Source organism: Crocodylus siamensis, chromosome 3 (genome assembly GCF_052110815.1).
Source record: "Crocodylus siamensis isolate JL-2025a chromosome 3, ASM5211081v1, whole genome shotgun sequence".
NCBI lineage: Eukaryota > Metazoa > Chordata > Crocodylia > Crocodylidae > Crocodylus > Crocodylus siamensis.
This window is the reverse complement of record NC_143397.1, coordinates 136,044,698-136,071,866: the sequence shown is the minus strand read 5'-3', so window position 1 is coordinate 136,071,866 and position 27,169 is coordinate 136,044,698. Positions and strand designations below refer to the sequence as shown.

Sequence of the window (27,169 nt, the reverse complement as noted above, 5' to 3'; positions counted from 1 at the left end):
CTGTTCAGTGGCTGACGTAGTACAGTTCTCCAGCTCCAGGTACATTCTTCCTCCTAAATTAGAGCTGTTTACTGGAAAATGACAAAGTATGAAATGAGGAAGGCTATTGGTGATGGGTGGTTTTCTAGGATGAGCAAGAGTTGAGTTTCTTTGTGTGGAGCACAGAATTTACTGAGCTTCTGTTTGTTAACAGCCATACAGGCTCAGCTGAACTCATGATTTATTGTCACACCATCAAGCAATGTGTCATGTTTAATTTTTTATTTCTTCCTTTTTGTTTGCAGGCTGCTCTTGACTTCAAAATGGGATCCCTTTCTAAATCAGTTGCTGAATTTTGCCTTGATCTTTTCCATGAGGTAAACAAACCTGATCCTAAGAAAAACATCTTCTTCTCACCTATGAGTATCTCAGTTGCCTTGGCCACGGTTTACTTGGGGACCAAAGGTAACACTGCAGCACAGATGGAAAAAGTAAGTAGTAGCATGCACTGAGAGGCTTTTATATTCCTCTTACTTCTGTTTACATGCCTATTAGAAATCATGTCACAATTGTATATGAGAATTTCATAGGAAGTTGCAGTGACTGAAGATTTTGCAAAATTATACTTGCTACATCATGATTTCTGTCATCTACCTATGGAGCTGGATTAATACCGTAAGTCAAACTCAGTGGCATAGAACAAGGGCTATTTACCACATTTATGCAAATCCAAGATGACCCTAAATTTAAGATAACCCCAAAATAATTAGATTCTATACATGGAAAATGTATGAGTTTGTTTTAATTTTCCATGTATGGAATCTAATTATCAGAGGGTTGTCTTTAATTCATCCCTCCCACTGCTGCAGGGGGGCAGGCAGTGGGTGGGGGGCATGTGGCTTGGGGAGGTCAAGAAGCTTACCCCCTGCTTGTGCTTGCCTTTTCCCCAGCCTCTACTCCCCCGCCTCACCCAGCCTCTGCACTGGAAGACTCCATCCTCGTTCTATCCTGGGGGACTGAACATGGAGGAAGGAGGTCTCTAACTCTGAAAATTGAGACTTTAAATATTAGCATGGTTATGAGAGGAAGGATCCATATTTGATGAGAACTTAGGGATGGAAGTCGTCTGGCTTCCAAATGTGCTGAACACTTTCCATGGAAGTCAGGAGAACCTACAGACTTCTCTGCAAAACCAGGCATCTTTTATTTCCATATTAAAATATAAATTCTGAATTTTAGGCCCCTCAGGTTTGAAAATGTAGACAGATGATCAAATGAATCACTTCAGAGTCGCCTATTTGTCAGTTGACTTTGCTGTCCTTCAGTTCTTCTGGGAGAGAGGGATTGCTTGTTACAAGAGGAACTAAAACTTGGGGAAGGTTTCTGGGAAAGTGAGTTTTTGGTTACGTGTTGGAAACAGACTCACTAGGGGTGAAAACCAGTGTTGCATTTATTCTGGCAGGAAGCCTTTTTCCCCCCCAGGATCCTACAAACTTATGAGTCCATTGTATAGCTCAGGGGTTCCCAAACCCCAGGCTGTGGCTTGGCACCGGGCCCTGAAGGTTGGTTGCCGGTTCGCAGGAGGGTTGGCTGCCAGACCAGAAGTCCAGAAGTGAACGGCATACTGCGGGCTAGCAGCCAACCCTTTTCTATACTCAGTATTTTATATTCAGTATAGAAAAGGGTTGTCTGCTGGCCCACAGTATGCTAGTCACTGCTGGTCTGCGGTTTGCTGGTCAGCAGTCACTTCTGGTCTGCGGTTTGCCGGTCCACAGCATAAAAAGTTTGGGAACCCATGGTCTACTTTTAAGTACCTGTACCCAGGAAAATGGTGTCCATCTCTGTAGGTTAATAGCAGAGCATTCAAGTTAATTTCCAGTCTGTCAGGCTGTGGGCCCTCCCTAACCACCTACTGGTAGAGGAACAGCAATGCAGCTTGGAAAAATGCAAAGGGCTATGGCTGTGGGTGGAGCTAGGATTTTGAAAAGAGGGAGCAGGTGGTGGCCTGCATCATCACATATGAGACAACACATATTTTTCTCCAGGTAAAAAGAAACTAGAAGCTTTACTAATATTTTAGGGCAGAGGTGGGCAAAATATGGTCCATGGGCCAGATCCAGCCCACCAGGCAATTTCATCTGGCCCACAGGCACCCACCAATTAATTGTACCCTGCCCAACCCGTACACCTCACTCCCACCCTCATAGGTGGAAGGGCCCAGCCCAGCCAGCATGCACAGCTTTCAGGTGGGGCTGCTGCTGCCACTGCTGCAGCTGCTAGGGGACCTGCTCAGCTTCCCACTCCAAAACTCCCATTGCCTTTAGGCAGTGGCAGATCGACTGGGGCAGGGGGGAGGGAAGAGGCCATGGCCCCCAGGCATGGGCCTGGGGGGAGGCGTGCTGCCAGCTGGGCCTGTCAGCTTTCTTATCGTGTGTGGTGACTTTAAGTATTGCTATGAGAAGGATGGGGGCGTGGGGGTGGCACAAATGCAAGCATTGGCCCCCGAGCGCCAGAGACCCATGGTACGTCACTGCCTTCAGGAGGTTGAGTGGGCAGAGTGTAGGTGTGAGTGTGTGGGTGGGAGGCAGGGTGGGGGAGTGTGGGGTACCTCTTTACATTTCCCTCCACCCCATGGCGCATAGCCCCTGCCACTGGTGGCAACAGCAGCAGCAGGTGGGAGCCCTTGGGGTGCTTGTGGCCTGCACAGGTGCTGCTGCCCAGTGGTGCACGACTCACACCAGGTCTGGGAGCTGCACATGGCAGCAAGGAGCAGAGCCCTACTACTTCCAGTGGAGTCCCAGCAGCTGCACATGGCAGCAGAGAGTGGGGAAGGCAGGTGGCTCCATCACATGGGGCTTCCACCCAGTGATGCGCAAATGGCAGAAGCTGCATGTGCACTGCAAGGAGTCCCACCCAATAGACATGGGCCAGCCTGGCTCCAATCCTTGCCATGCAGCTCCCAGAACTCGCTGGAGCCACACACCACTGGACAGCAGCACCTGCCTGGGCCACAAGTACCCCAAGGGCCTCTTCCTGCTGCTGCTGCCACCAGCAGCAGGGGCTGTGTGCCATGGGGGGTGGTGTGTGGTGGTCCCCACCCGCCATGTTCCTTCACAACCCACACAGCCGCACACTGCCTCCATAACTCCAACATAAACACACACCCTGTGGCATACCCTATATCTCCCTGATCCACAGCAACACCCCCTTACGAACCCCACACACAACCACCCACCCCACTCACCCACCCCACCATAAATACACATGCTTCCCCACACATAATATACAAGAGTAAAACTTTATATTGGAGCTATTATGCAATCATCTCTATATACACTATGCAACACAAATCATAACAAAAATATTTTTTGAAATACAGTTAAAACATCTTGTAGTAGATGTTTGACTTTTAGTATATGGTTTGGTTTTTTTCTGGTTCCAGGGTGACAACCCCCAACCCCCTTCCCAAAAGGAGTACTTCCGTGGGCAAGGGGAGGGATTTCTGGTAGCAAAGGTTAGCGGTTAGGGGGGTAGGACTTTTGGTCCCAAGACAACAACCAGGGCCAGTCACCTGTCAAGGGGTGGGATTACCCTTGCAGCCCTTGAGAGCTCACCGAAATGCATTAGGCAACCCTCCAGCTGAAATAATTGCCCACCCCTGTACTAGGAGCTAAGGGCTACGTTATCCAGTTTAAGATAAAGGAAAAACAAATATAACTTTATTAGAATGTGTATTAATTTGCTATAGCCTGTGATATGTATAAAAACACTACAAACTAGGTAAAAATCAATTAAAACATGTTGTTTCTTTAATTCTGTAGTCATTAGAATTGACTCATTCAGAGTCGTAAAACAAAACTAAGACTTCTTTAGCATCTTGACAATTCATCCAATGCTTCTCTGAAAGTTATTTCTACACCTGAACTGATGTTCACCAGAGTTAATGTCTCCACCCATGAGTTGATGTTTTTAACTAGAGTTAAAAACAACCTTCTGGGGTGTGAATAGGATCTACTAGCAGAATCGCAGAAGAAAGAATTACATCAAGCCTATTTAAAAAAAGAAAAGAAAAGAAGGTCATTAAGGAGCTTAGAAAGAATCAGATTGCAATAAGTGCTTCCCTCACTGCTACATGAATCAGCGCTGCTACCACTGTCAGTCAGTTACTTTTAAACTTTGGGTGGACTGGGAATCAAAGAGGGGTGCAACTACATTACTGTACTCCCCCTAAATCTGTCCTAGCTGTGCCACTCCTCTCTTGGCCCAAGTTTTGACAAAGATCAATTAGGACCAACTGAAATGAGACATCTATTTATACTCTGGGAATAACGCCTCATGGGTCAGAGATTTAATAGCATCTCTTCTGTTGCACCAGTTCAACTAATAAGACTACACATCTGGTCAAATAAAAGATAAGCACCCACATAATCCTTGCCTCTCACATACTTTCTGGACCATCGTGGTTACAACATCACTCCAACACTACCCTTTCCATGTAATATATGTATGCCATGTGTAACCCATTGATAAAACTACAATTTCAAATGCAGGTGCTTCACTTCAACAGAGCTGCAGGAAGTGCAGAGCCTATGGCTGGGCCTTCTTCTGAATGCGGGGCTGAAGGAATTGCGCTGGAACATCACAGTGAAAGCGAGTATCAGCCATACCCTTCCCTCCCAAAAGTACGTCTCCAGAACAGGCTACAGTAATATGTTCATAACTGTATGGGGTACTGCAGGTTGGGCACTTGAGACATTTAGGCAAGGTACAGACAAAGAAAAAGCCCAAGACAGAATCAATCTAAGTTACACAGTTTTCTGTAAGCAGCATAGTTTATACTGGTAGCAAACAGAACACATATTTGCCCTTTGGTGGAGGGGGGAGTAAATCTTAGACTGGGTTCTGTCAGTTTTAAACCAGTCTGTGCGTGCCAAACTTCTGTTCTGTTACAGATATAGACCAGTTTCTGATCACTTATACTGGTAACAGTGTAATATCTCTACCTGGCCCCAATGATCACCTTAAATCACAGGCTGCACAATTTACACACAGATGTACTCCCTGTACTCTCAGGCATTAGACTAAGTGGTATAAGGAGATAGGCCCTAACATCGTTCCTGCAAAAGATGACAAAAATCCATCAACTGCTCCATCAACTGTTAACTGAAGACCCAAACAGATGGAAACCTCAGAGGCTTACAAGTCATAAACCATTTGTATGTGAAGGCCACGAGCTCCTGGAACAGCTTGGGGATGCTGAACCAATGGGTAGCAATGGAGTGGGCTAACCACTGGGAAAGGTCAGCCCCATTCTTACAGCATTTATATCTACAGCAAAAGAGTCCCCTGTTGGGCACAACCTTGACAGAGAAGCATGAATAAAGCTGAATGGACTGAGAGCCAGATATGGACGCTTCAGAACAATACTTCACAAAATGAACATCTTGATCAACCCCCTGTGTGAATGCGGTGCTGAAAAAACAGCACAGCACTTAATCAAAAGCTACAGTCTTTACAAATGCCCAGACAGGGTAGATGGAATCCACCTATTGGTGATAATAGCAGAGTGGCTCATAGATTTGGAAGTTGATATCTGATGCCATACAAAAGAAGGTGATCGTATTCAGTAGGCCAGGCCATAGTTTTAGAAAATGCCTGTCACGGAGGTTACTCTTATTGACTGAAGCCCTATCCTGCAAAACTCCCATTGCCTTCAGGAGAAGTAGGATCAGGTCCTAACACACATTTAGATTCAGGCTTAGATATTCCCATAGCAGTATAATAACAATGAGCACTAGCTTAACTTCATTATGTATTAGTTACCAAACTGATACTAAATAATCTTTATTCTTAACTTGTTTGAAGCCTTCTCCTTCACAGTGCAGGATGGTTGGAGGGATTCACAGAGAGTTCCACACACTCCTCTCCGAGCTGAAAAAGCTAGACACAAGCTATATTTTGAGTCTGGCTAACACTCTGTTTCTCCAGATAGATTTTCCTTTTCAAAAGGTGAGTTGCGTCTATTTGGTAGTTATGAGGCTCTGATCTCAAGCTCACCCTTATTCCATAGGTTCAGTGTCATCAACTCTTATGATTTTATTGAAGATTTTATGATATTTGGTGTGTTTCTGGAGTCATGTGGTTAGATGAGAAAAGGTAAAAATATAAGTTTGAGGCCTTAGGGCTGCAGAGGAGAAAACCCCCCCAAAATTTGAAAGTGTAGCCCAAGTGTACCATTCAGACTCAGAAATAAACAGGAAAAGAAAAAGAACCCAAGATTCTTAATGTTTTTTCCTTTTTCAATAATCCATTTATGTTTGTATGGCCATTGGATACCTATGTCCCATTTCAGCGTTTGAATGTCTTCCCCTTCAATGTCAGGAGATTTTTTCCTTTTGGGGTATGTCTACATGGTGTTCAAAAATATGACTGTAGCTAGTTTAAACACACACAGACTAGCTCGGTAGCAATAGTCGTATAGCTATGGCATGGGTAGATTCAGGATTTTGTAAGAGGGGATACAGGAGTAGCAACCTGTGATACAGGCATGGATGTACACCCTCTCCAAGCCCGCTCCCTTTACAGAGATAGGCAGACCATGCCACAGGAGCAGCTGCCAGGGACTTTAAGTCCCTGAATCAAGTAGGAATTCTTCCCTTCGTGCTCAGAATCCACTTGCTTCCTCCTCTTCCCCCACCCGCTGCTGCTGCTGTCCCCAGCTGAGCCAGGGTGGGGGAAGCTCCAGAGCCACTCCTGACTTGCTCCAGCCAGGCTGTGCAGGGGGCCAGGCCCAGCTGGGAACAGTGGCAGTGGTACCAGTTGGGGATGGGGGCTGGTTCTTTTGCAAGCCTGCCTCCATGCTGTCAGGGTACACCCAGGAACATTGGGTGGGAGGGGGAGGAACCCCAACCACATTCCTGCTGTCCCTGGCTGAGCTTGGCCTCAGTGCAGCCCAGCCAGAGTGGGGCAGGAGTGGCTCTTAAGCTCCTCCAGCCCCGGAGTCAGTGCGGGACAGTGGCTACAGTACATGGGGGAAGGGAGAATGGGAGGGGAGAGAAAGGGAGGTGATGCTGAGAACGGAGGGAATTCTTACCTGCTTCAGCAGTTTAAAAAAACGTCCCTGGCATTAGCTCCTGTGGCAGTGGTCTGAAAGGGGAGGTGAGACTGTGCCACTGCACCCCCTCTGGATCTGCCCCGAGCACGCGAATAACCACCTGAGTATTTACCCAATTGCTCAAGTCGGATTTGCAGCCTGAAATGAGGTTTCAGAACACAACTAGATCAGTTAGTTTAGTTAGCCTAGGCATGCCTGCCTAAAATGCAGGTACACCTTGACTGCAATGTTGATATATTGCTTGTCGTTCTGTTGATTGGTTTGGATTCCAGCCCATAAACAACAACATTCTTATATATAACCGCTGTAGTTCTTAGTTTACTTATATTTTATGGAGTAGCTCTCCGCAGTTAGGACACTATTGTAGTGTTTTATGATTATAAAACAGAGTATTCAACTTCTGAATAAATGTCTAATTCTTGATGTTGTCAATAAAAGATCTTCCTTCCTTCTAAAATTAATCTCTGAACAGATGGTAATCAAAGGCAAAGGTCCACAGGAGCCTAACAGCCCATTGGGCTAGCATGGGTGAGACATCCCAGTTTCTATAAGCAATGGCACACAAATGAGTGATACGGTTAGCATAACATCAACTACTTTAGACTTCCCTGTCACTTACAGTCAGGTCTACTAGAGATTGCCTTTGGCATGAATCTAAAACAAGTTCAGACTCTTATCTCTGGACCTGGAACACCCTTAACTGCTTTGTCACTATATTCCAACAAACAGATAGTGGTAGCATAGGGGTTGTTCTCTTCCTTTTCTTTCTCCTTCTCTTTCTTCCCCCTAAATTGGCTTGAGTCACTCAATTTCTTTTGGAGTAACTGGATCATGGGTTTAATTGACAGAACTACATTGACTGCACTAAGGAACTCTATGGAGCAATACTGCAAACAGGCGACTTCAAGAATGCCACTGAAGCAGCCAGACAGAAGATTAACTCCTGGGTTGAAACCCAGACACATGGTAAAGAATAAAAAGCCAGGGCAAGTAGTGAAAAAAGCCAATGACTATTTCAGCAAAACCAGGTGATGAAAACTAAAGGTTTTCCATCATTCACTGTGTATTTGGTCTCTGTGGGTCCCTAGTTTTGAAGAATGTTTTTATTACACCCATACTTTTTAAACATAGCTGTAGCAGAACATTAGCTAAGTTTAAAACTGAAAACATCTGTTTGCCTATATTTTCTCTGTTTTCATAATCTGGGTTCACTTCTTCGTTAATGGCAGAGATATCACCCAGAATGATTAGGTCAAACCTGATCTGCCAGGCTGACTTACTTCCATAAATGACTAACACTTATCTATGCCTGGAGACTAACAGAAGGAACCAAGGGCCTGAAGCTGCGTGTCTTAATGCAAGGTAGAACAAACTTGGAAAAAATGGAAGACAGGCAAAGAATCAGATCCTACAGAACGATGCCAAGGGTGAAGAGAGCTAGAGTCAGAATCAGACTTTATTCCATAGTTTAGGCACGACGTACCGTGTGCCTCCAGCGCCTCGGAGCCAATGCTTGTATTTGCATCCCCACTTTGCTCCACCCCCAGCCCCACCTTTTTGTAGCAATACTTAGTCATGCCATATGATAAGAACTCTGAAGGGCCTGGCCGGCGCGCCCCCCCCCCAAGGCCGGTGCCCAGGGGCCATGGCCCCCTTCTGCCCCCCCACCCCGTCAGTCTGCCACTCCTTAGGTGCTTACTTGTGATCCTATTCCACCCTGCTTGATTCCTTGAAAAACAGTTAATGCAAAAGTTGGCTGGAGCCTCCTCCTTTTCTTTGTTTTTGTGATTTTGCATCAAGGGTCAGATGACAGTGTGTTACAAAAGTAGATGCATTAAATTTTTTTTCAGGACCTGAACAGAATAGAATCACTCTTAGGTACCTAAGCCCACCTAGATGACTAGTAGGTGGACTAGGAGCCATAATCTAGTGTCCTGCCAGGGAGCTCCACTGTTACTCACAATTTACACTTCCTTTCCCTTGCTGTCTCAGTTAAATGAAGTAGTTGTTTACTTGTTTGTACAAAATATCTGGCAGTTTTCTTTACCTAAGTTGTAATACCACTTAACCAAAGATAAGCAGCCCTGGAAACTCTGCAGCAAAATGCAAAAAGGATGTCTTGGGGCACTGATAAAGGGGTACAGAACTTTTTCTGTCTAGGCCACGGTTAGCCCTGCACTCAACTGCGTAGTGAATAGAAGATCATAGCAAATGATGATTCCCCAGGGAGCTACGTAAAGAGAGTTGTTAGCCAGAGTTTGGTTCTTTGTTGTAGGGGATTGCAATTCAAAAGCTACCTCACACTGTAGTGGAAACAAACTCATGGTTTTACACAGACCCAGCCACAAGGCCTGTACACCAATTAACTCCTGCTTCAGCCTTCAGAATGGAAGCAAAGTCCCTACTTATACCTTATAACCAACTACTTTTCTGCCCACGTTTGGCTAAAAAAGTGAAGCTTAAATAGCTGTCAGGTGTCTGGGTGATTTTCATTTCAAAAGTTGCCAAGAATGTAAAGTTCAGTGAATCCCTTCCAAATCATATTGTAGCAGTGTAAATATGTTTCTAGTGTAGCTCTCTTTCTATTTTCTCTTTTTTAGATAAAGAGTGCTTCAGTTAGAGCCAAGGAGTAGATTTCCTCAAAATTAAATTTACAATGCAAAGAAGAAATAAATTAAGGGTGATTCAGGTTCAGTCTTTAATAATCATTTACATTTCTTTTATGTTCTTTGAATGTGTTTCTTTAGGCAAAATCAAGGAACTCTTTGTCCCTGGTATCATTACGCCAGTAACTGTACTGGTGCTGGTAAATGCAATTTACTTCAAAGCAAACTGGAAATACAAGTTTGACAGAACTAAAACAGTGAAAAGAGACTTTAGGCTGAACCAGGTATTGTATACTTGTATATTCTTCCTATAGTTTTTACTTGGTCTCTATTTCTGCTAAGTTTTCTTTGCTCCATAGAGTTACTGCCCCACCTCTGATTTTAAGCCATCACATTAACATAACAAGGTTAAACAAAAGTAATTTTTTCAAACTGGTATTTGGCTTATGCTAGATCTGCTCCTTTCAGAGGCCTGAGGAAAGCCATTTTACACACCAAAATTTGCCTCTCTTCCAACTCTAACGCTGGTCCAAAAGAGACATTACCTCACCTCACAAATCTTGCTTCTTGGACCATTACCAACTTGTCTCCTGTCTCTTCTACCCATTGGTGATATGTAGAGGGTGCACATGGGTGCACCTACACCCCCTGAGCTTGGCTGCGCACCCCCTGCAAAAAGCACCACTGACACTGCTGGCGGTGCCTGTGGGAGATCGCCACTCGCTATCCCCGCTCCCCCTCACCACTGACACTGCCAGTGGCACCTGCGGGCAGTCCTTGATTGCCGCTGGCCACCACTGACACTGCTGGTGGTGTCTGTGGGCGGTTGGCGCTTGCCACCCCCTTCCCACTTCCCCATCACTAACACCACCATGGCTGCCTGCGGGAGCTCCCTGCTCACTGCTGCCACAACCCCACTGCCGCCTCCTGTGGGCAGCTGCTGTGCCCCCCAGCCTCTGGGGGCACCTGGCATTCATGCTTTCACCTATACAAACTTTGGGGCTTAAAGCATCCTTCATTCAGGTCTGAATTCCTTCTTTCTCTCCCCATATTATAGAAGTTAGTCCAATAGAATATATCGCCTTCCTTCATAAATTTGTTTCTCGCATAGGGATTTTATAAATTTCAAGTACAAGCTTTCCTTTTAGCTGAGGTCTTCTGCGAGGTGCCAGATGTGAGTGCAGAACAGATGGGAAACACTGAATTTTTAACAAAAGCATTCTTCCAAGTACATATGGTATATTTAAGTTTGATGGATGTTAACAATTCTAAACTATCCTTATCCTTTCTATTTTCATAATCCAGTTGTGCCTGATTGCTGACAATTGTACCAAAATCCTACTAGTTGTCTTCCATGCATTTTTGCAGAGAACACATGGTAGTTACCAGTAAGACCATACTTGAATTTCTAACGTAATAAAATATGAAGAAAAAGAATTAGGAGAAAAGTTCCTTTTTAAGTCTTCTGCTATGTTAAAAAGAAGCAGAAGAGGTCACAAACTTATATGTCACCCTACAGTTATATAGGGTCTGATCTCGTGGTTCAGTATTGAACGGGATTGTTTATACTTGTGTTCTTAATTTTTTTCCTTCATAATATGGGAAATTACTCATGTCATATCCTGAGGTTTCTTTTCCTCCTCCAGCAGTTCTTGCCTGCTGCCTGAGCAGAACCCTTCTGACCCTACACTGTTGGGGCACTTCCTTTATATTTCCTTTCACACCTATAGGCTGGGGAACACCCTTCTTGTCAACATGGTGGCAGAAAGGGATCTTGGAGTCATTGTTAACTCCAGGATGAATATGAGCCACCAATACGAGGAAGCTGAAGTAAGTCTAACCACACCTTGTCATGCATCTAGAGATGCATCACATGTAGGTCCAGGGAGGTGATCCTTCCCTTCTATGTGGCATTCTATGGGGCCACAGTTGGAGTACTGTGTCCAGTTCTGGGCACCACACTTCAAGAGGGAAGTGGCTAGCATTGACAGGGTCCAGAGGAGAGCCACTCGTGTGGTCCGGGGCAGCGGGGCAGGCCCTACAAAGAGATGCTAAAGGGCCTGAACCTATTCAGCCTCCACAACAGAAGGCTGAGAGGGGATCTGGTGGCTGTTTACAAACTCACCAGGGGGACCAGCAAGAATTGGGGGAGGCTCTGTTCCCCCGGGCACCACCTGGGGTTACTAGGAATAACGGCCACACATTGTTAGAGAGAAGGTTCAGGCTGGACATCAGGAGACATTACATTACAGTCAGGGCTGCCAGGCTCTGGAATGGGCTCCCAAGTGGGGTGGTGCTTTTTCCTACCTTGGTGGTCTTCAGGAGGAGGCTAGACAGATATTTGGCTGGGGTGATTATGATGCCGGCACCCATTCCCACCTGGGGCAGGGGGTTGGACCTGATGATCTGTTTAGGTCCCATTTAACCCTAAGCACTATGAGACTACGAATTCTCTAGGGAGCAAGGCCTCCAGCCTGTCAATTTTCCTTTAAGGGCTCTGCCCCCTTTCCCCTGTAATGGGGATTAAAAGGGCCCTGTTATACCATCCCTTTCCTTCTACAAATATTTTAAGAGCAAAGAGTGCTCCCTGCTCAGCTTTTCTCAAAAGAGCGGATAAAGATACCCACCCTTAGCAGAAGATTCTGGGCTCTGGATGCCCAGTGGATGGCAGCACCTGTCTACATTCCTGAATAAGGCAGAGAGGTAGGAATTCAGAAACGTCTCAGTCTTCTTGTTGGCTAGCTCTAGGTAGCTTCCCTTTTGCCATGCCTCATCGTTTCACATACTCTGTATAGGAAGTCTATACATCTTACCCAGGCTTTGCAACACTGAATTTGTAGGTACCCAAGTCCTTTCTCGGATCTAGCCATAAGTGCTTATATAACTTTTGAAAATGAGACTAAGCACCTTAAGTGTGCTTTTTGCAAATTTCTCAGTCAGTTAACATTAGCGAACTGTTTGCCCTATTTAAAGTGTGTCCACTTTTTCTCTTGGTGTGGCAGGGCACCAATTGATGCCTGCCACTTTAAGGCTTGAGAGCAGGCAGCAGGGCAGCCTGCAGGTGTGACCTAGTGCTGATGAGGCAATCACATGACTTCAGGAGAGCCCGGGATAGGAAGAAAGGACCAAGGTGCCTCCATTCTCAATCCAGGCTCTCAGGACTGAGGGAGCAGTCTGCTCCTGGCAGCTGGAATAACCACATCCAGTTGAGCTGTTGCTTGGAACATTTTGGAGGTAAGGGCAGGAGGTATGGAGAGGGCAGGAAGCTCCTGGTCGTGGGTATGATGTGAAACTGCCACCTGCTGGGGAAGGATGGCTTGGTGGGACTGCCTGTGGTGGGGCAATTCCCCAGAAATGCCAGGCCAGTTGCCTCCCCAGTGAAAGGCAGGTAGGGGCACCTTATAATTCCAGTCCCCATTACTTTGGTAATTATGAGTGGGCACAGACAGTGGGAGGGCCAAGCATGCCTGGAGAGAGAGGCATCTGAGCCCCGCAGGGGTGTAAGACTCTGGAGGCCCCAGAGAGGAAGCAGTGGAAAGGAGCAGCCCCAGTGAGTGGGACAGAAGTTGTGTGTAGCCCGCCCACAGTAGGGTGCACCATTGTGGCCTGAAGGCCTGGAAGTTGGTGGGTACAGAGTAGAGTTGCATAGGGTGACCTGAAGGGCTGAGTAGGGTTGCAAGAGAAGCCTGAAGGGCAGCACATGGGCCAACCCCCATGTGAGGGACAACAGGAGTAAGTTGCCCAGAGAGGGGTTAGAGGCTGAGCTCTTCCCAGGGCAGGGCATAAGGTCAGTGCCTCATAGAAGAGGGATCACTTGAGCGACCTGAAGGTGCCTGTGCACTGGCCAGTGTGAGAGTAGGTAAGCCTGATGGCCCAGGGCGGTGCTTAAGAGGAGCAGGGCAGGTTGAGAGTGGCCCAGTGAGGAGCAGTATGTAAGAGGCCCTGTGAGATGGGGCGGAGTGAACGAGGTCTTGTGAGAGGGGCAGAGCATGTGAATAGAATGAGAGAGGCCCAGCAAGGGGCTGAGTTGGAGTTATGATCAACTTATGATGCCATCTGCGAGGCATGGGACACCATGTAGGAGTGGTATGGAACCGTGTACAATGTCCCCTGGCCTCAGGGCATTAAAATGAGCAGCCTCCCACATTTTACACCCGTTTATAAAACAGCAAGTCGTGGCGGAAAAGATTGGGTGGACTGTCCCACATAGACATGGGGATGGGCCCATGTTGAGACCCCGCCTTAAGCAGGCCCTCTGTCACACGTAGTTACAGGATTATAAATCTGGGGGTAACTCCAAAAAAGATCAACGTAGCTACCCTGGAATTACATCAGGGCAAATGAAGGCAAAGGACAGCCTTTGCACTGGAACAAATCAGCCTGATTCTTGTAATATGACTCTGCCTTTTACCAGTTCGATATTGACTATCCTGCCTAGCTAGCGTTAGGGTTCACAAAATGCAAACTGGGCCTTGGCCCTTAGGAGTCAAAGTCCATAGTATTAACATACTACATCGTCTTGCTTTGTCCAGTTTTCATTACCTTCTGCTTGTCAAATAATAATAATTCCACTTTAAGCAGTATCTCTGACAGCTCTCTAAGATGCCATGATGTACGCTTTCTCATTAAACAGGATAAATATGATTTATGAAAGATTTAATCAATGACAGATAATCATCTTGCAAATGTGAAAGCGATAAATATGGAACACTGACATTGTATCATATGCTGACATACAGGAAGGTGGTATCTATTAATAGTGCATGTATATGCATGTACGGGAGTGTGTGTATACATATATATATATATTTTTTCTAACATATACTTTTCTTTTAACTAGAATGACAAAAAATCGGTGCAGATGATGTATCAGCAAGGCAGATTTAAAATGGCCCACATACAAGAAATCAACGCTCAAATTCTTGAACTCCCTTATAGTAAAACATCACTGAGTATGATCATACTGCTACCAAATGACATCACTGATAGAGCCAATGGCCTGAAAAAGGTAAAGACATTATCTAATGGAATAATACATAAGTGCCTGGACCCTGCCTTTCATTTCTATCTGAATTCAACTTGGATGAAGAGCTAACATTTTAATACTCTCTCATTCCTCTATAATTCATTTTGATCTCTCTTTTTTTGGTCCTGTAGATTGAAAGGACAATGACTGCTGAGAAATTAGCACTTTGGAGCTCCTCAGAAAGCCTGGTGGAGAGAAAAGTGGAGGTATATCTCCCCAGGTTCAAGCTTGAGGACATGTTTTATCTCAAATCAACTTTAAAAGAAATGGGGATGACCGATGTCTTCGACGAGTTAAGAGCTGATCTTTCTGCAGTGTCAAGAAAAAGCCATCTATATATGTCAGAGGCTGTTCACAAGGCCTATGTGGAGGTTAATGAGGAGGGCACTGAGGCAGCAGCAGCCACAGGAGCAGTCATTAACAACAGATCCTTGCCATCTAGTGAAGTATTTATGGCTGATCATCCTTTCTTCTTCTTTATCCGGCACAATCCCACCAATACCATACTCTTCTTTGGCAAACTCTGCTCTCCTTAAAATCAAAGTACTTTTATTTTTTTTTACCACAGCCAGGGACAGATGGAACAATATTGAACTACAGCCTGACATGAAATATTAAGGGAAAAATTTATTTTCTCAATACTTTTCTAATCCCTTGACATTCAAACTAGAAATGATGATGATAGCTCCTTCAATCCCTTTCATAGGGGCAATAGACTTAGGGTCCATTCTGCTTCCACAAACCAGAATTCCTTACTGTAATGTAGGCCAGCAGTTCCCAAATGTTAAGAGCTCTCTGAAAGTCAAAAAAGGTACATGGTATACCACCCAAATGCTTATATGCACTATATTTATAGCTAAGTCATACTACTTTGGTTAGGGGCAGATCCAGGATTTCCCAAAGTGGGGTTCAGAATCAGTACCCCACACTGCAGGGGTATCTGTACTTCCCTGCTCCCAACCTCCTCCTCTCCTCTGGTGCCAGTGCTGCAGAAACCTCTGGAGTCTTTTTTTAAGTCCCTAAAGCAAATGAAAATTCCCCTCTCTCTTACCCTTCATGCTCAGAGCCCCTTGCTGGGCCTCTCTCATTCTATTCACATCCCCTCCCTTTCCCTTCCTCCCAGGGGTGTGCAAAGTGTGCTTATTCGATTCGGATTCGCCCCAAATCAGGGACAGTGATTCGATTCGTTGATTCGGATCACTGTCCCCGATTCGATTCAGCCGACTCTGAAGATTTGATGCTGATTCAGAGAATCAGCAACTCAGACATAGACACAGCTTTAAAAGTTTTTTTCTGCATACCTCAAGGTACCACTCGCAGCTTGTGAATGCTGCAATGCTGGGATGGATGAAGCGTCCCACAGGAGTGTGGGGGGCCCTTCACGTGCTTGGCGGAGTACTTCTGGTCCATTTCTGGGTCTGCCAGGGAGCATGCAGGGGGCACACCCGTGCCCCCCTGGATCAGCAGTCAGCCACAGGGGGACCCCAGGTGCTCCCCCAGATCCAGGAGGCACCAGTCGCCGAGCCGGGTGCTTCCCAGTGCACTCCCTGGCAGACCCAGGAGTGCTTCTGGTCCACTTCCGGGTGTGCTGCCGAGCAAGCAGGGGAGCCCCCCCTGCACTCCTTTGGGACACTTCATGTGCCCCAGCATTGCAGCATTCATGAGCCACCTGCTACCTAAAGGTATGTAGAAAAAACATTTAAAGCTGTATCTATGTCTGAATCACAGTCTTTCCAAATCTCACCAAATTGATACAGAAAAATGAAAGGGTCCTCTAATTTGATTTGGATTTGGAGTTTCGGCCACTGAAGCTTCGCACAGCCCTACTTCCTCGCTCTCCTACCTGCTGCCCTAGGAGAAGGAGGACCCCGTGTTTACCTCAGTCAGGCTGCACCAGGGACTGGACTCAGCTGGGTTGGGGACTGGACAGTAACAGCAGGAATGGGCAGAGGTAGTTCCCTCTCCCATTGCACTGTTGCCCCTATCACCATCCCCATTTGAGTCCAGCAGGGCTGGGACGGACAAAAGTGACTCTGAAGCTCCCCCTGTCCCCAAGACAGCAAAGAAAGGAGCAATGGGAGGGGTGGGGAGGGAAGGAGAGGGGATATGCCTGTGAACACCAGGGGGAAGGAGAGGGGGTTCACTTGCTTTAGGGACTTAATGAAGTTTTCAGAGGCACCCACCATGCACTCCAGTCCAAAAGGGGGAGGGCTGCAGCAGCACCATTGCATTCCCTCAGTATCTGCCCAACTGTGGTATTACACTTTTAATCAACCCGTATAGCACCCAGTGGCAGCCACTGTACCTTCAGACATACATATCCATCTTTGAGCAAATGGACAAAACAAAGAAAATAAGTGGCTTCCTTGAGCCAGATCTTCAACATCATGGGCCAGAATGTTAATTTCAACTCAGTTGTCTTAAGGGAATGGCTGAAGACTGCCAGGTATCTGGCTTTCAGCTACTTGTTCCCTCCTACCTCCACATAGAGGATGTGCTGTTGTGGGGCAGGATCCTGGTCTGTACAGTGGCTCTTTACTTCGAGGTGGTCACTGAAGTAAGTTGACTTTGGAGCAGTCCTTAGAATGCTTCTTTTGGGCTCTTTTGACACCTGACCAGCCTAATACCATGGAGTAGAAAGGTGATTTAGAGCCCTTCACAGCACATTCTTCAGCTCTGCCAAATCCCAGCTTGGCAGTGAGCTGTGTGTGGCGCTGTCAATTCTCTGTTTCCTGCACCAGCCTTTGTATTCAAAGCAGGAAACATTTCCCATTTGATGAATCTTGCTGTGCTTTACCTTTCTGTGCTTGCTTGATCTGTCTTTGTGCTATTTTGCATTATATTAAACCAGTTGCTGCATGTGAAGATTTTTTTTATTTGGACATAAGCCTATAGCATTTGAGTCTGCCAGACTCCAAACTGGAGTGATGTATTATTCATGTGACACCTGAATTTTGTCACATAGGGAGATCATTATTATTATTTTGTATCTTAGTAACCTGTAGGGGCCCCACCCAGGCAGGCTGACCCTGACGGCCCCCTCCTAGCTGGGACTACTCAGACCCAGCTCAGTGTGCTGCAGTCCAGGCACACGTGTAAACCGCACACCCACGAGCTTCCCTGGAGCAATAAACTCCACCATTTCTTGCTGCGCGCTAGTGGCACATGTAGATGAGCCCAGGAGTTACTGTCCTCATTTCATCAATGGGGCAATAAGACAGAAAGATGAAATGAGTTGACTGTGCTTGTAAAGGAAGTCTGTTAGAAATGGAAATTACTTAAATTTCATCCCATAGTTTACTCTCAGGATCATCCTTTCAGTTGTGCTGCCAGAGAGAAAAGGCCACCCCCCTGCCTAAGTGTATTCCCACTTAGCCCAACCCAGCCTCACTTTTCACCCCCCATTCACTGCCTCCATAACAGAGAAACATTTTTCTGCCCATATTCCCTCCCACTTCTACCTACTTCCACATCCCTGCCTCAAAATCAGAGAATACCCTTTCTCTCCCTTACTGTCCCCCCTGAGCCCATGCCCTGCTCTTATACAGGGGCCCGTGGCTGTGCCATCCTACTCACACCTCTGCCTCACACCCAGGGAGTCTCTTCCTCCCTCACTTAATGTCTCATACAAGCCTGTAGCTGCCCCTCACAGGGGGACTGTAGCTGTTCCCCCCCAGATATGTCTACAACTCAATGGCAGGGGCGTCAGACAATAGGAAACTCAGACAATGACGGCAGTAAAATATGCAGGTAGCATTGATGGAATGGAACCAGAATAGGCATGAATTAGATTGAAATAAATATCATTTATTTGCCCTCTGGCCATACACCACATGGACTGTACACTCAGCAGGATGCATGCCATGTAGGACATACTGTGATATGACATGCTGCACAACAGCCACCCTCTCCCCCCTCACTGCTCTGTGCTGGCACCCCCATGCTCTGTATGTCGCACCATGCCACATGAGCCCCTCTCACTGTACTGTACAGACAGGCCTGTACTGTGCTGCCTGGGGTCCTTGGCTGCCTGACTGTGGGCTCCTGTGGGTCACTCCCCTGCTACCCCATCCTAAGGGGTGGGGGCAGAAAGAAGAAGCCAGAGGAGACAGGGGGAGACTGCTGGCAGCAGCTGAAATGGTAGAGAGATTGGGAGCCTGAGGACCACAGGTTAATCCCTCAGGGGCCAGATGTGGCCTGCAGTCCTCCACTTGGACAGCCCTGTTTTACAATAAAAAGGAGAGAGAGGAAAGCATTTAAGACTTAAGACTTTCAAGGCTACTGTATTCTATCCTCTTTATGGACCTCACTTAACAAAACTCTTGGGAGGGGCACAACGTCAAAGGGGACAGGGACCTAGTGCATGCCAGCTGCCTCATGGAAATTACCTGGGTAATGCTCCTATCCCACAGCAAAAGAAAAGTCCTGCTCAGTCTGGTCAGCTCTGCAGCCCTAGGCTGGAGCAGGTTCAGTTGCTGTGTGAGAACTGAGCGTGTGCCATCCTGGCAGACATGTGCTTTAAAAATCTGAAAAAGTTTGGCCCTTTCCACTCCCCTTCCCCTGCCCCAAAGGGCGATTATATGTTCTGTTTGCTACCAATGTAAACTATGCCACTTACAGAAAACCATGTAATTTAGATCAATGCTGCCTTGGCCTTTTTCAATGTTGGTGCCTAGCTCAGAAGTCCTTCACTAAATGTAGTAAGATGTTTGTGTGAGACTCAAACCTCTTTCCACACTTCATAGCTGGAGCCTGCCTTCATAACAAGCTGAAGATGAATGCTAACTGTGACCAGTGACACAATCATCACTGAGAAACATTTTGTTGTGTTGCAACCTTGCAACTTGAGCCCACGGGGATGGAAAATGAAGCATCAAGATGCTTAAATGTCTTCTCCTGGAAAGAACAAACTAACCTCTTTTTCCAAAGTGTGGAAGTTGAAGTTGAAATTGAAATGTTATTTTTCAGCTAATAACTCTATCCTGCATGGTCAGGGAAAGGGGGAGGGGAGGGGAGGAGAGGGGAGGAGAGGGAAAGAAAGAGAAAGATCACGATGACAAGCTGCCTTAGGGTATCATGTTCTGACTTTAAGGGCGTGTGTACATGTGCAATTAAATGTGACTGAAAATACTCCAGCTTAAGTCAGAGTAAACTAATTCCAACATCACCATCTACACATGTGTTTAAGCACATTAATTTACTGTGCTGCTGTATACCACTTGTATCTGACAGGACTATCCAGCAGCACAATAAATTAGTCTACTGTGCCCTAATTGCCACTCACGTGTAGATGGTGATGCTTTACTTTGCGGCAAATTAGTCTGCTGCACAGTAAGACATCTCATGTAGATGCACCCTAAATGAATGAAGAGGATCGCTCAGGATTCCCTTCTGTCTTCCTTCACGATCCAAGACTTGGATGGGTGACATAGAAACTGAAGGCCAGCCAATTTAAGCAATAAATTCCTGGCTTAAGCCATGCAAGTGGGTGCCCTGCTAACATTAGCAGCTTGCACAGTTATAGGTAAGCTGATATGCATCTCTACAATGACTGAAATCTCTCTTATAATATATATGGGGGTGTCCGTCTCTACTAGCATTTTTACATATGCAGGTGCCACAGCGTGGGGCACTTTGAAATGTGCCCGGCGCTGCAGCACATGCATTTGTATAAATAGTGAAGCGTGCATTGGTGCGTACAAAATGGCGGTGGTCTGCTTTTGAACTAAAACGCATTGAAAGCGCCATTTGCTGCGGACTGACACACATTTCACCATTTATACAAATGCCTGGAACGCAGCACTGTGTACGTCAGCTCATGTGCAGAGCAGACTTGATCGATCGAGTCTGCTCCTATGCACTGGATTTCCAGCATGTCAGAGCAGAGAGGTATGTGTATAAATGCTCTATGTTCTCATTTTCTGCATGCATGTTGACACACCTATCATACATGTATTGACATGACAGGATATACAGGTCATTACAGAGCATTGTAGTTTCCATTACTAAGCGGAAGCTGGCGTACTCTCCTACTTATTTGAGAGTCAAAGCAACAGCCTGTTATCAACATTTCCCTTGGGAATGTTCTTCCATACCATGCATTCAGATAGATATAGTTTGCCTTGTTAGCCTGAAGTCAGGTAGAAGGCAGGGTAAAGTGGCACCTTAAAGGTGACTCATTTAGAATAATACAAGGTTTCACAGGGAACCGCCTACTACTTCAGATGCTATGAAGCATCCATTCATAGCCTCTGATGAAGCAGGCTGTATAGGTTGTGGAATCTCCTGCTTTGTAAGTTTTGAGCAGTTAGGGAAAAAAGCATCTGGCAATGATGATTTAAATATAGTTGATCTTGCCTCATAGGAAGGAAATGGGTAAGGGTGTGACCTCTTACCTGCCCTGGCCTGTAGCACTTTGGCTGCAGCAGGATCCCTTGCTCCCCTTCTCTTCATGCCCCTCTCCCTCAAACACAATAGTGACCATGTCCTATTTTAGGCCACTGGGCATGTCTACTCTGGTAATGGTGTGCCATAGCCAGCACAATCCCACCCATACACTGCCCACCTGCTTCCAGGTGCATGACCCAAGCCTGGAAATGTAGCAAAAAGGAGGTTCCTGGGTTGCAGCCTGAAACCACTTTCAACCACCCCAGTGACTGAGGTCCCGAGAGCAGCTGCAGAAGAATGCCCCATAGTGTCTTCACTAGAGTATTTTGTGGATTTGGGGTGTGTGAGCAGGAAAAGGTAGACAGGTATGCTCAAGGCTGCCTTGACTAGAGCCTGTTGCCCCCACACTGTGGACATACCCACTGTTTCCCATAGTAGAACATGTATTTACCTATTCCTCCGTGGTGCTTCTCCTGCCTGCAATGATCCTTTGTGTTGTTCTGCAGGGACTACAAGATGGTGGGTATGGGGTACTGCTGTACTGGGCCCCCAAGCCTGGTCCCTCTCCCCCCAAAATATATTTTTTTTTCTTTTTTAGTAGACATTACATAATAATGAGTAAATTAATCATTGCATGTAACAAGTGTATAAATAATTGTATGAATTCAGCTTAGAGTTAACATGGAACTCTTCTATTTTCTGTTTCCAAAATGGGAGGTGGGGGAGAGCAGGGTGCCCCCTACCAGGATGTACGGCCAAATTTGTTTCACAGGCCTCGTTGTTCTGGGAGGAAATAGAAGAGGAGAAGCTTAAAGTTATTTCACCACATAAAAATGAGAGCAGGAAGGATGAAAACCAGAGGCTGGGGAAGCAGCTATGTTTCTCATTTGGAGGAAAAGAAAACATTAGCGAGTGACTATTGGAATTGCCTAATTATTGTGCCAACTCGGCCAAGGAAATGGGGCAAGAAAGACAAACAAGATGCAAAGGCAATGGAAACAAAGAAATACATAATGTTAAGACAACAGCAGATGCTAAAGCCAAGCCTTGCTAGATCGCCACAGATAAGATATAGCCTGATGTGTTCTAGAGACAAGGAAGTGCACAAAACTTGGGCTGGTTGGGACTTTTAGCAAACATTTAGTCCAGGGGTGTCCAACCTTTTTGAATGTGGGGCCGGATCACAAACTTTTTATCACCCAGTGGGCTGGCGAACCATATTTAAAGACCTCACAGGAAGTGGTATCACATCAGGAAGTGATGTCACGTGACCTTTGACATCAATGAAGTTACAGAAAGTGACAATGAAATGGGTCTGGAAATGTGCCTAGGCAAGTTGTGGTTTTCAAAAAGTATGTATGTTTGGTATGGCTTAGGAACAGGACATCATTTTTCTGTGCAGGGGGCTGAACTAGATTAGGGATGCCCAGCTGACTACCTCCAGGCCACATGTGGCTCACAAAGGGCCAGGATGTCACTCACAGTCTACATGGGGTCTGCAAGCAGTTAATATATAGGGCATGGGCCTCAGCAGCCACCTCTCCCACTGCTGTGCAAGGGGGAAAGGCCTGTGGGGGGGGGGGAGTGGTCCATGTCCTGCAAATGTAGCCTGCATGGCTGAGGATGGGGGTCTGCATGCTGCTGGACATGGACCACCCCCACCCCCACAGCATGGAGCCTGTGCAACACATGCTGGTGTCATCTGGGGCCCACAGCCTCACCAGATCTGAACAGCCCTGGATTAGCTTGGGGTGGGGGTGGGCCCCTAGGACCCCCTCACTGCACGGGCTGCTCCAGCAGCATGCAGACCCCCATCCTCAGCCATGCAGGCTACATTAGAAGAACCTGAACTGCCAAGGAAGCGGCTGGACACAGAGCACCTCTGGGCCAGGCTCCTCCTGCCTCCCGCCCAGCCCAGCTCTGGCAACCGCAGCCCCAGCCCGCCCCAAGGCACCTCCAGCTCCGCACGGGAACTTACCTTGTGCTTTCGTCCACCACTCATGCAGGCAGGGCTTGGGCCATGCTGCAGTTCCCCCAGCCACGCAGAGGAAGGGGTGGAGCCAGAGAAGAAGCTGCACAGTGCTGTCCCCAGGTCGTCTAATCAGGCGCGGCTGGGGCAGCCCCGCGCCACAGCCTTCGGGACAGCAGTGGCAGGACCCAGCTCACCTGGCCCACGGGGGTACGCAGCTGCCGGCTGGGGCCCACTGGCCAGATAAAATGGCTTGGCGGGCTGCATGTTGGACAAGCCTGATTTAGTCCAAAGCCCTGCTCTTGAAAACTTCCAATGACCTGGCAGAATTTTAAGCTACAGTTTCATAGTGTGTTTGTGTGTATAAGAATGCTACTTATATTTTATGATCAACAAATGTGGTCCTATGGGTTATTTTCTAATTCATTTATGCTAATATCCTTTAAGTAACTATGCCTCAAATAATTCTAGACACAAGACGATGTCACTGGGTGGGACAAGTACTTTATGACATGGGATGACCTACTTGCACCTAGCCAGTCATTTTTGGAGACTATGAAAGCATTGTGTTCCATTCTAAATTTAACTGAAATGATATTGGAGAGAAAATGGTTAGCACTGGGCACGGCAATAAGACTAGGGATTTAGGTAGGGGAGACTCAGTGCAATTGTTGATTTTCAGAAGGGCTAAATTACAGCAGGTTTTTTTTAACCTCCTAATAAATATAAATAGCAAAATGTTAGTTCCAGAGTTTTATATGAAAGTTGTATGAATCACCACCGTATTATATACATGCATCAGCTCTTGCTAAATGTCAAAGTTTGCCCTATTTTGATGATTAGGCCAAGAAACACCGAATAAGTCATGCTTTTCATGACCAAGACCACACATTGTCCCGATCACACAATTCAGTAAACTGGTCTCTTTTTAGAAAGTGCCTAAAACTGGAAAGAAACACTTCAGCAAGAAAATGAAAGGTAATATTGTACATGGGTGGATCCAGCATTTTGTTAAGGGTGGTGTGGTAGTAGCAACTGACACGGCAGGAGCGGCTGCATGCCTCTCAATCTTTCTTACCCTACTTTCTCCCCACCCTCCCACCAGACAGATCATGGTGCAGAAGCAGCAGCGGGGACTTTTATGTTAAGCCCCCAAATGAGGTAAGAATCCTGTCCCCTCCTTTCCTTCCTGCTCTCAGCACCCTCTCCCTTCCCCTCAGTCCTCAACAGAAAATCCCCTCCCCTCCCCTCCCATGCATGCCCTTCCCTGCCTACTGCCGCCACTGTCACTAGCTGATTTGGAGGGGAGCAGGGATGCTTCAGAGCCACTTCTGCCCCACTCCAGCTGGGAATAGAAACAGCACTGGAGGCAGTGGGCAAGTTCCTCCTCTCTGCCCAGTGCCCGCAAGCGTTCTTGCCAGCCTGGGAGCAAATGAGGGATGGGGGAAGCCACCTGCTGCCACTGCTGCTGTCCCCTGTAGCAGCTTTAGAGCTTCCACCCCACAACCCTCCGAACTACAACTCTCCCAATTCATTTCATTGTCAGAAGAGGGTTCAGAGCCACTACAGTCAAGCACAGCAGGGACAGTGGGAAGGTTCCCTCGTTTCAACTTGGTCTCAGGCTGGCAGAGGACACCTGGGGCGATGGAGCAGAGAGGAGGAACCTGCCTACTGCTGCTGCTGTTTCCAGCTAGTGCAAAGCAGAAGCAGCCTTGGAGCCCTATACTGCCAGCAGCTGGGGACAAGGCAGACAGGCAGGGCACGGGATGAATAGGAGTGAATGCAATATGCTGCCAAGGTCAGACGGAAGGGAGCAGGTACCAAGAGTGGAGGCAGGGATTTGGGGACATAAAGAAAAGTCCTCACTGTTGCTCCTACTTTGAGGTCTGAATACCGGGGTGGAGAATCTGTGCCACTGCACCTCCACTGGATTCACTCCTGATGGTGTATAAAGGCATTTTACAAGAACAGTGGATTAAATGTGAAAATACACACCACTAGCTGATCTACGTGCACTGTAAAGAAAGCTTACTAAAGAAAGATACCATTTTGGTGGAAATGATGTAGCTGCACTGAACACAAGCACAGTATTTTTGGGCAAATATGAAAAATAAGTTCTAATATTAATTGCTCATTGAATTTGCTATGTGTTTTATATAGATCTTTATAGGATCATAGGAAAGTAAAGCTGGAAAGGAACTCCCAAGGACATTTAGTCCACACCCTTCCCCAAGCTCAAGGCAGGATCATCCCTGAGTAAGCCATCCCAGCCAAGAATTTTTCTAACCTGCTCTTGAAAATGTCCGGGGATGGAGATTCCACAGCTTCCCTGAGTAACCTGCTCCAATGTTTGACCACCTTCATAGTCAGAGAATTCCTCCAAATGTCCAACCTAAATTTCCTCTGCTGCATCTTGAGGCCACTGCCCCTTGTCCTGTTCCCTACAGCCACAGAGAACTGTTTATCTCCATCCTTTCTAGAACTGTTCTTCAGGTATTTCAAGTCTGTTATCAAATCCCCCCTCAGTCTTCTCTTAGCCAGACTAAATAGCTGTAGTTCTTTCCACCTTAAGTCTTGTTTCTCAGGCCTGATCATTTTTGTTCTCTGCTGGACTCTTTCCAAGCTGTCCACACCTTTCTTGAAGTGTGGGGCCCAAAACTGGACACGGTATTCCAGGTGAGGCCTCACCAGTGCTGAAGACAGCAGAAGAATCACTTCCTTTGATCTGCAAGAAATATTCCTGTTAATGCAACCAAGGATGCTGTTGGGTTTTTTTGCAACAAGAGCACACTGTTGGCTCATCTGTAACTTACGATACACTGTAACCTCCAGGTCCTTCTCTGCAGTTCTGCAACCTAGCCAGAGTATTTCTGCACAGAAAAATACTCCATCTTTGTGCAAAAAAAGTGGCAGGAAGACTCCTTCAGTAAAGCCAGTCTGAAATGCTATTGGGGTTAACAATGGGGAACAATTTTATGTATGAGAGAAGCTGACACAGAAAATGGTTAGCACTGGGTACTGCAGCAGGATTGGTGTGAGGGGTGTGTAACAAAGTGCTTGTCTCAGGGGGTGACCATGACACCCCTTGATGGTCACTCAGCACTAGCTTTTTGGGGAAGCCTTGCCTTTGCTTGCCCGCCATGCCTTGATGCTCTAGCCCTTTGAAGGAAGTAGGCTGGCCCAGGGCTCTTCAAGTTGGGTCTCATTGCATGTCTCATGGTACCTATATATATTTGTGGGGACACAGTCTTCCTGGCCTCAGTCCCTTTTTTCTGTTGACTGGTTCCTGTGGCATAGGTCTACTGCACTTGTGGGTCCGAGCCTTGTCTCAGCCTTCCTTGGGCCTCGTGTCTGCTCAGCTCTGGGCTCTCCAGCCCCAAACACGGCCTAGCTCTGGGCTCCCTGGCCCCAAATGATGCCTGGCTCTCAGCTCTGCTTGCTTGCTCTGGCTTGAGCCTGACCCCAGCAGGGCTCTAGGTGATCACGTGCCCCTAGGGCACTAATGGGACCTCCAATGGGAAAACTACTTCCCACAGTCCTTTCCACAACCACCAGTATAACATAAGATGCAGCAAGCAACTGCTTAACACAAACCTTCCCTTCTAGGAAAACAAACATCAATTAACAGAAAACAGCATGCTACCTCTTTAAAAAATAAAACCTTGGAGGCCCATCAGGGTAGGTAAGCAAACACCTGGGGTAGCCCTCCCTGGGTCCCACTATAACCCCCAACTCTGAGTTATGTTCTCCTGTAGGCTCTAAGGCTGTCTGTAGATGAAACAAGAGGCTTGTTTGCATGACCCTTTAAAGTAGGCTAAATGCTTTTGCACCGCTTTAATGGTGTCGGTGTTTGCACACCTCGGCGGCGTATTGTGCATTAATTCCAGCTGCTATAAAAAATTCGGCGGCATAACATGCCTCAAATGACTTGGAGCGCCTCCTTTGAGGAGTTTTAGCTTGCTGCCCCCACACCCTGCCTGCCTGAGCTGCACGGGGGTCCGATACTTCCCTCTTCAGCACCAATGCCCCCTGGGACCACCCAAGCCGGGTGCCTGCATGCAGGTGCTTCCAGGTGGGGGTGGGCGGGG

At 46.9% G+C, this 27,169-nt stretch overlaps 1 protein-coding gene across 1 annotated transcript; it reads left to right on the top strand.

Annotated features, from left to right (window-relative positions):
- The first annotated feature begins 302 nt into the window (after nt 1-302).
- Nucleotides 303-15,564, top strand: LOC149868868 (leukocyte elastase inhibitor A-like). Its single transcript, XM_090037285.1, has 7 exons — nt 303-470; nt 4,530-4,661; nt 5,845-5,988; nt 7,942-8,059; nt 9,841-9,983; nt 14,540-14,707; nt 14,857-15,564. The coding sequence occupies exons 1-7, from the start codon at nt 303-305 to the stop codon at nt 15,259-15,261; spliced, it is 1,278 nt and encodes a 425-aa protein (XP_089893411.1). The 3' UTR covers nt 15,262-15,564.
- The last annotated feature ends 11,605 nt before the right edge of the window (nt 15,565-27,169 follow it).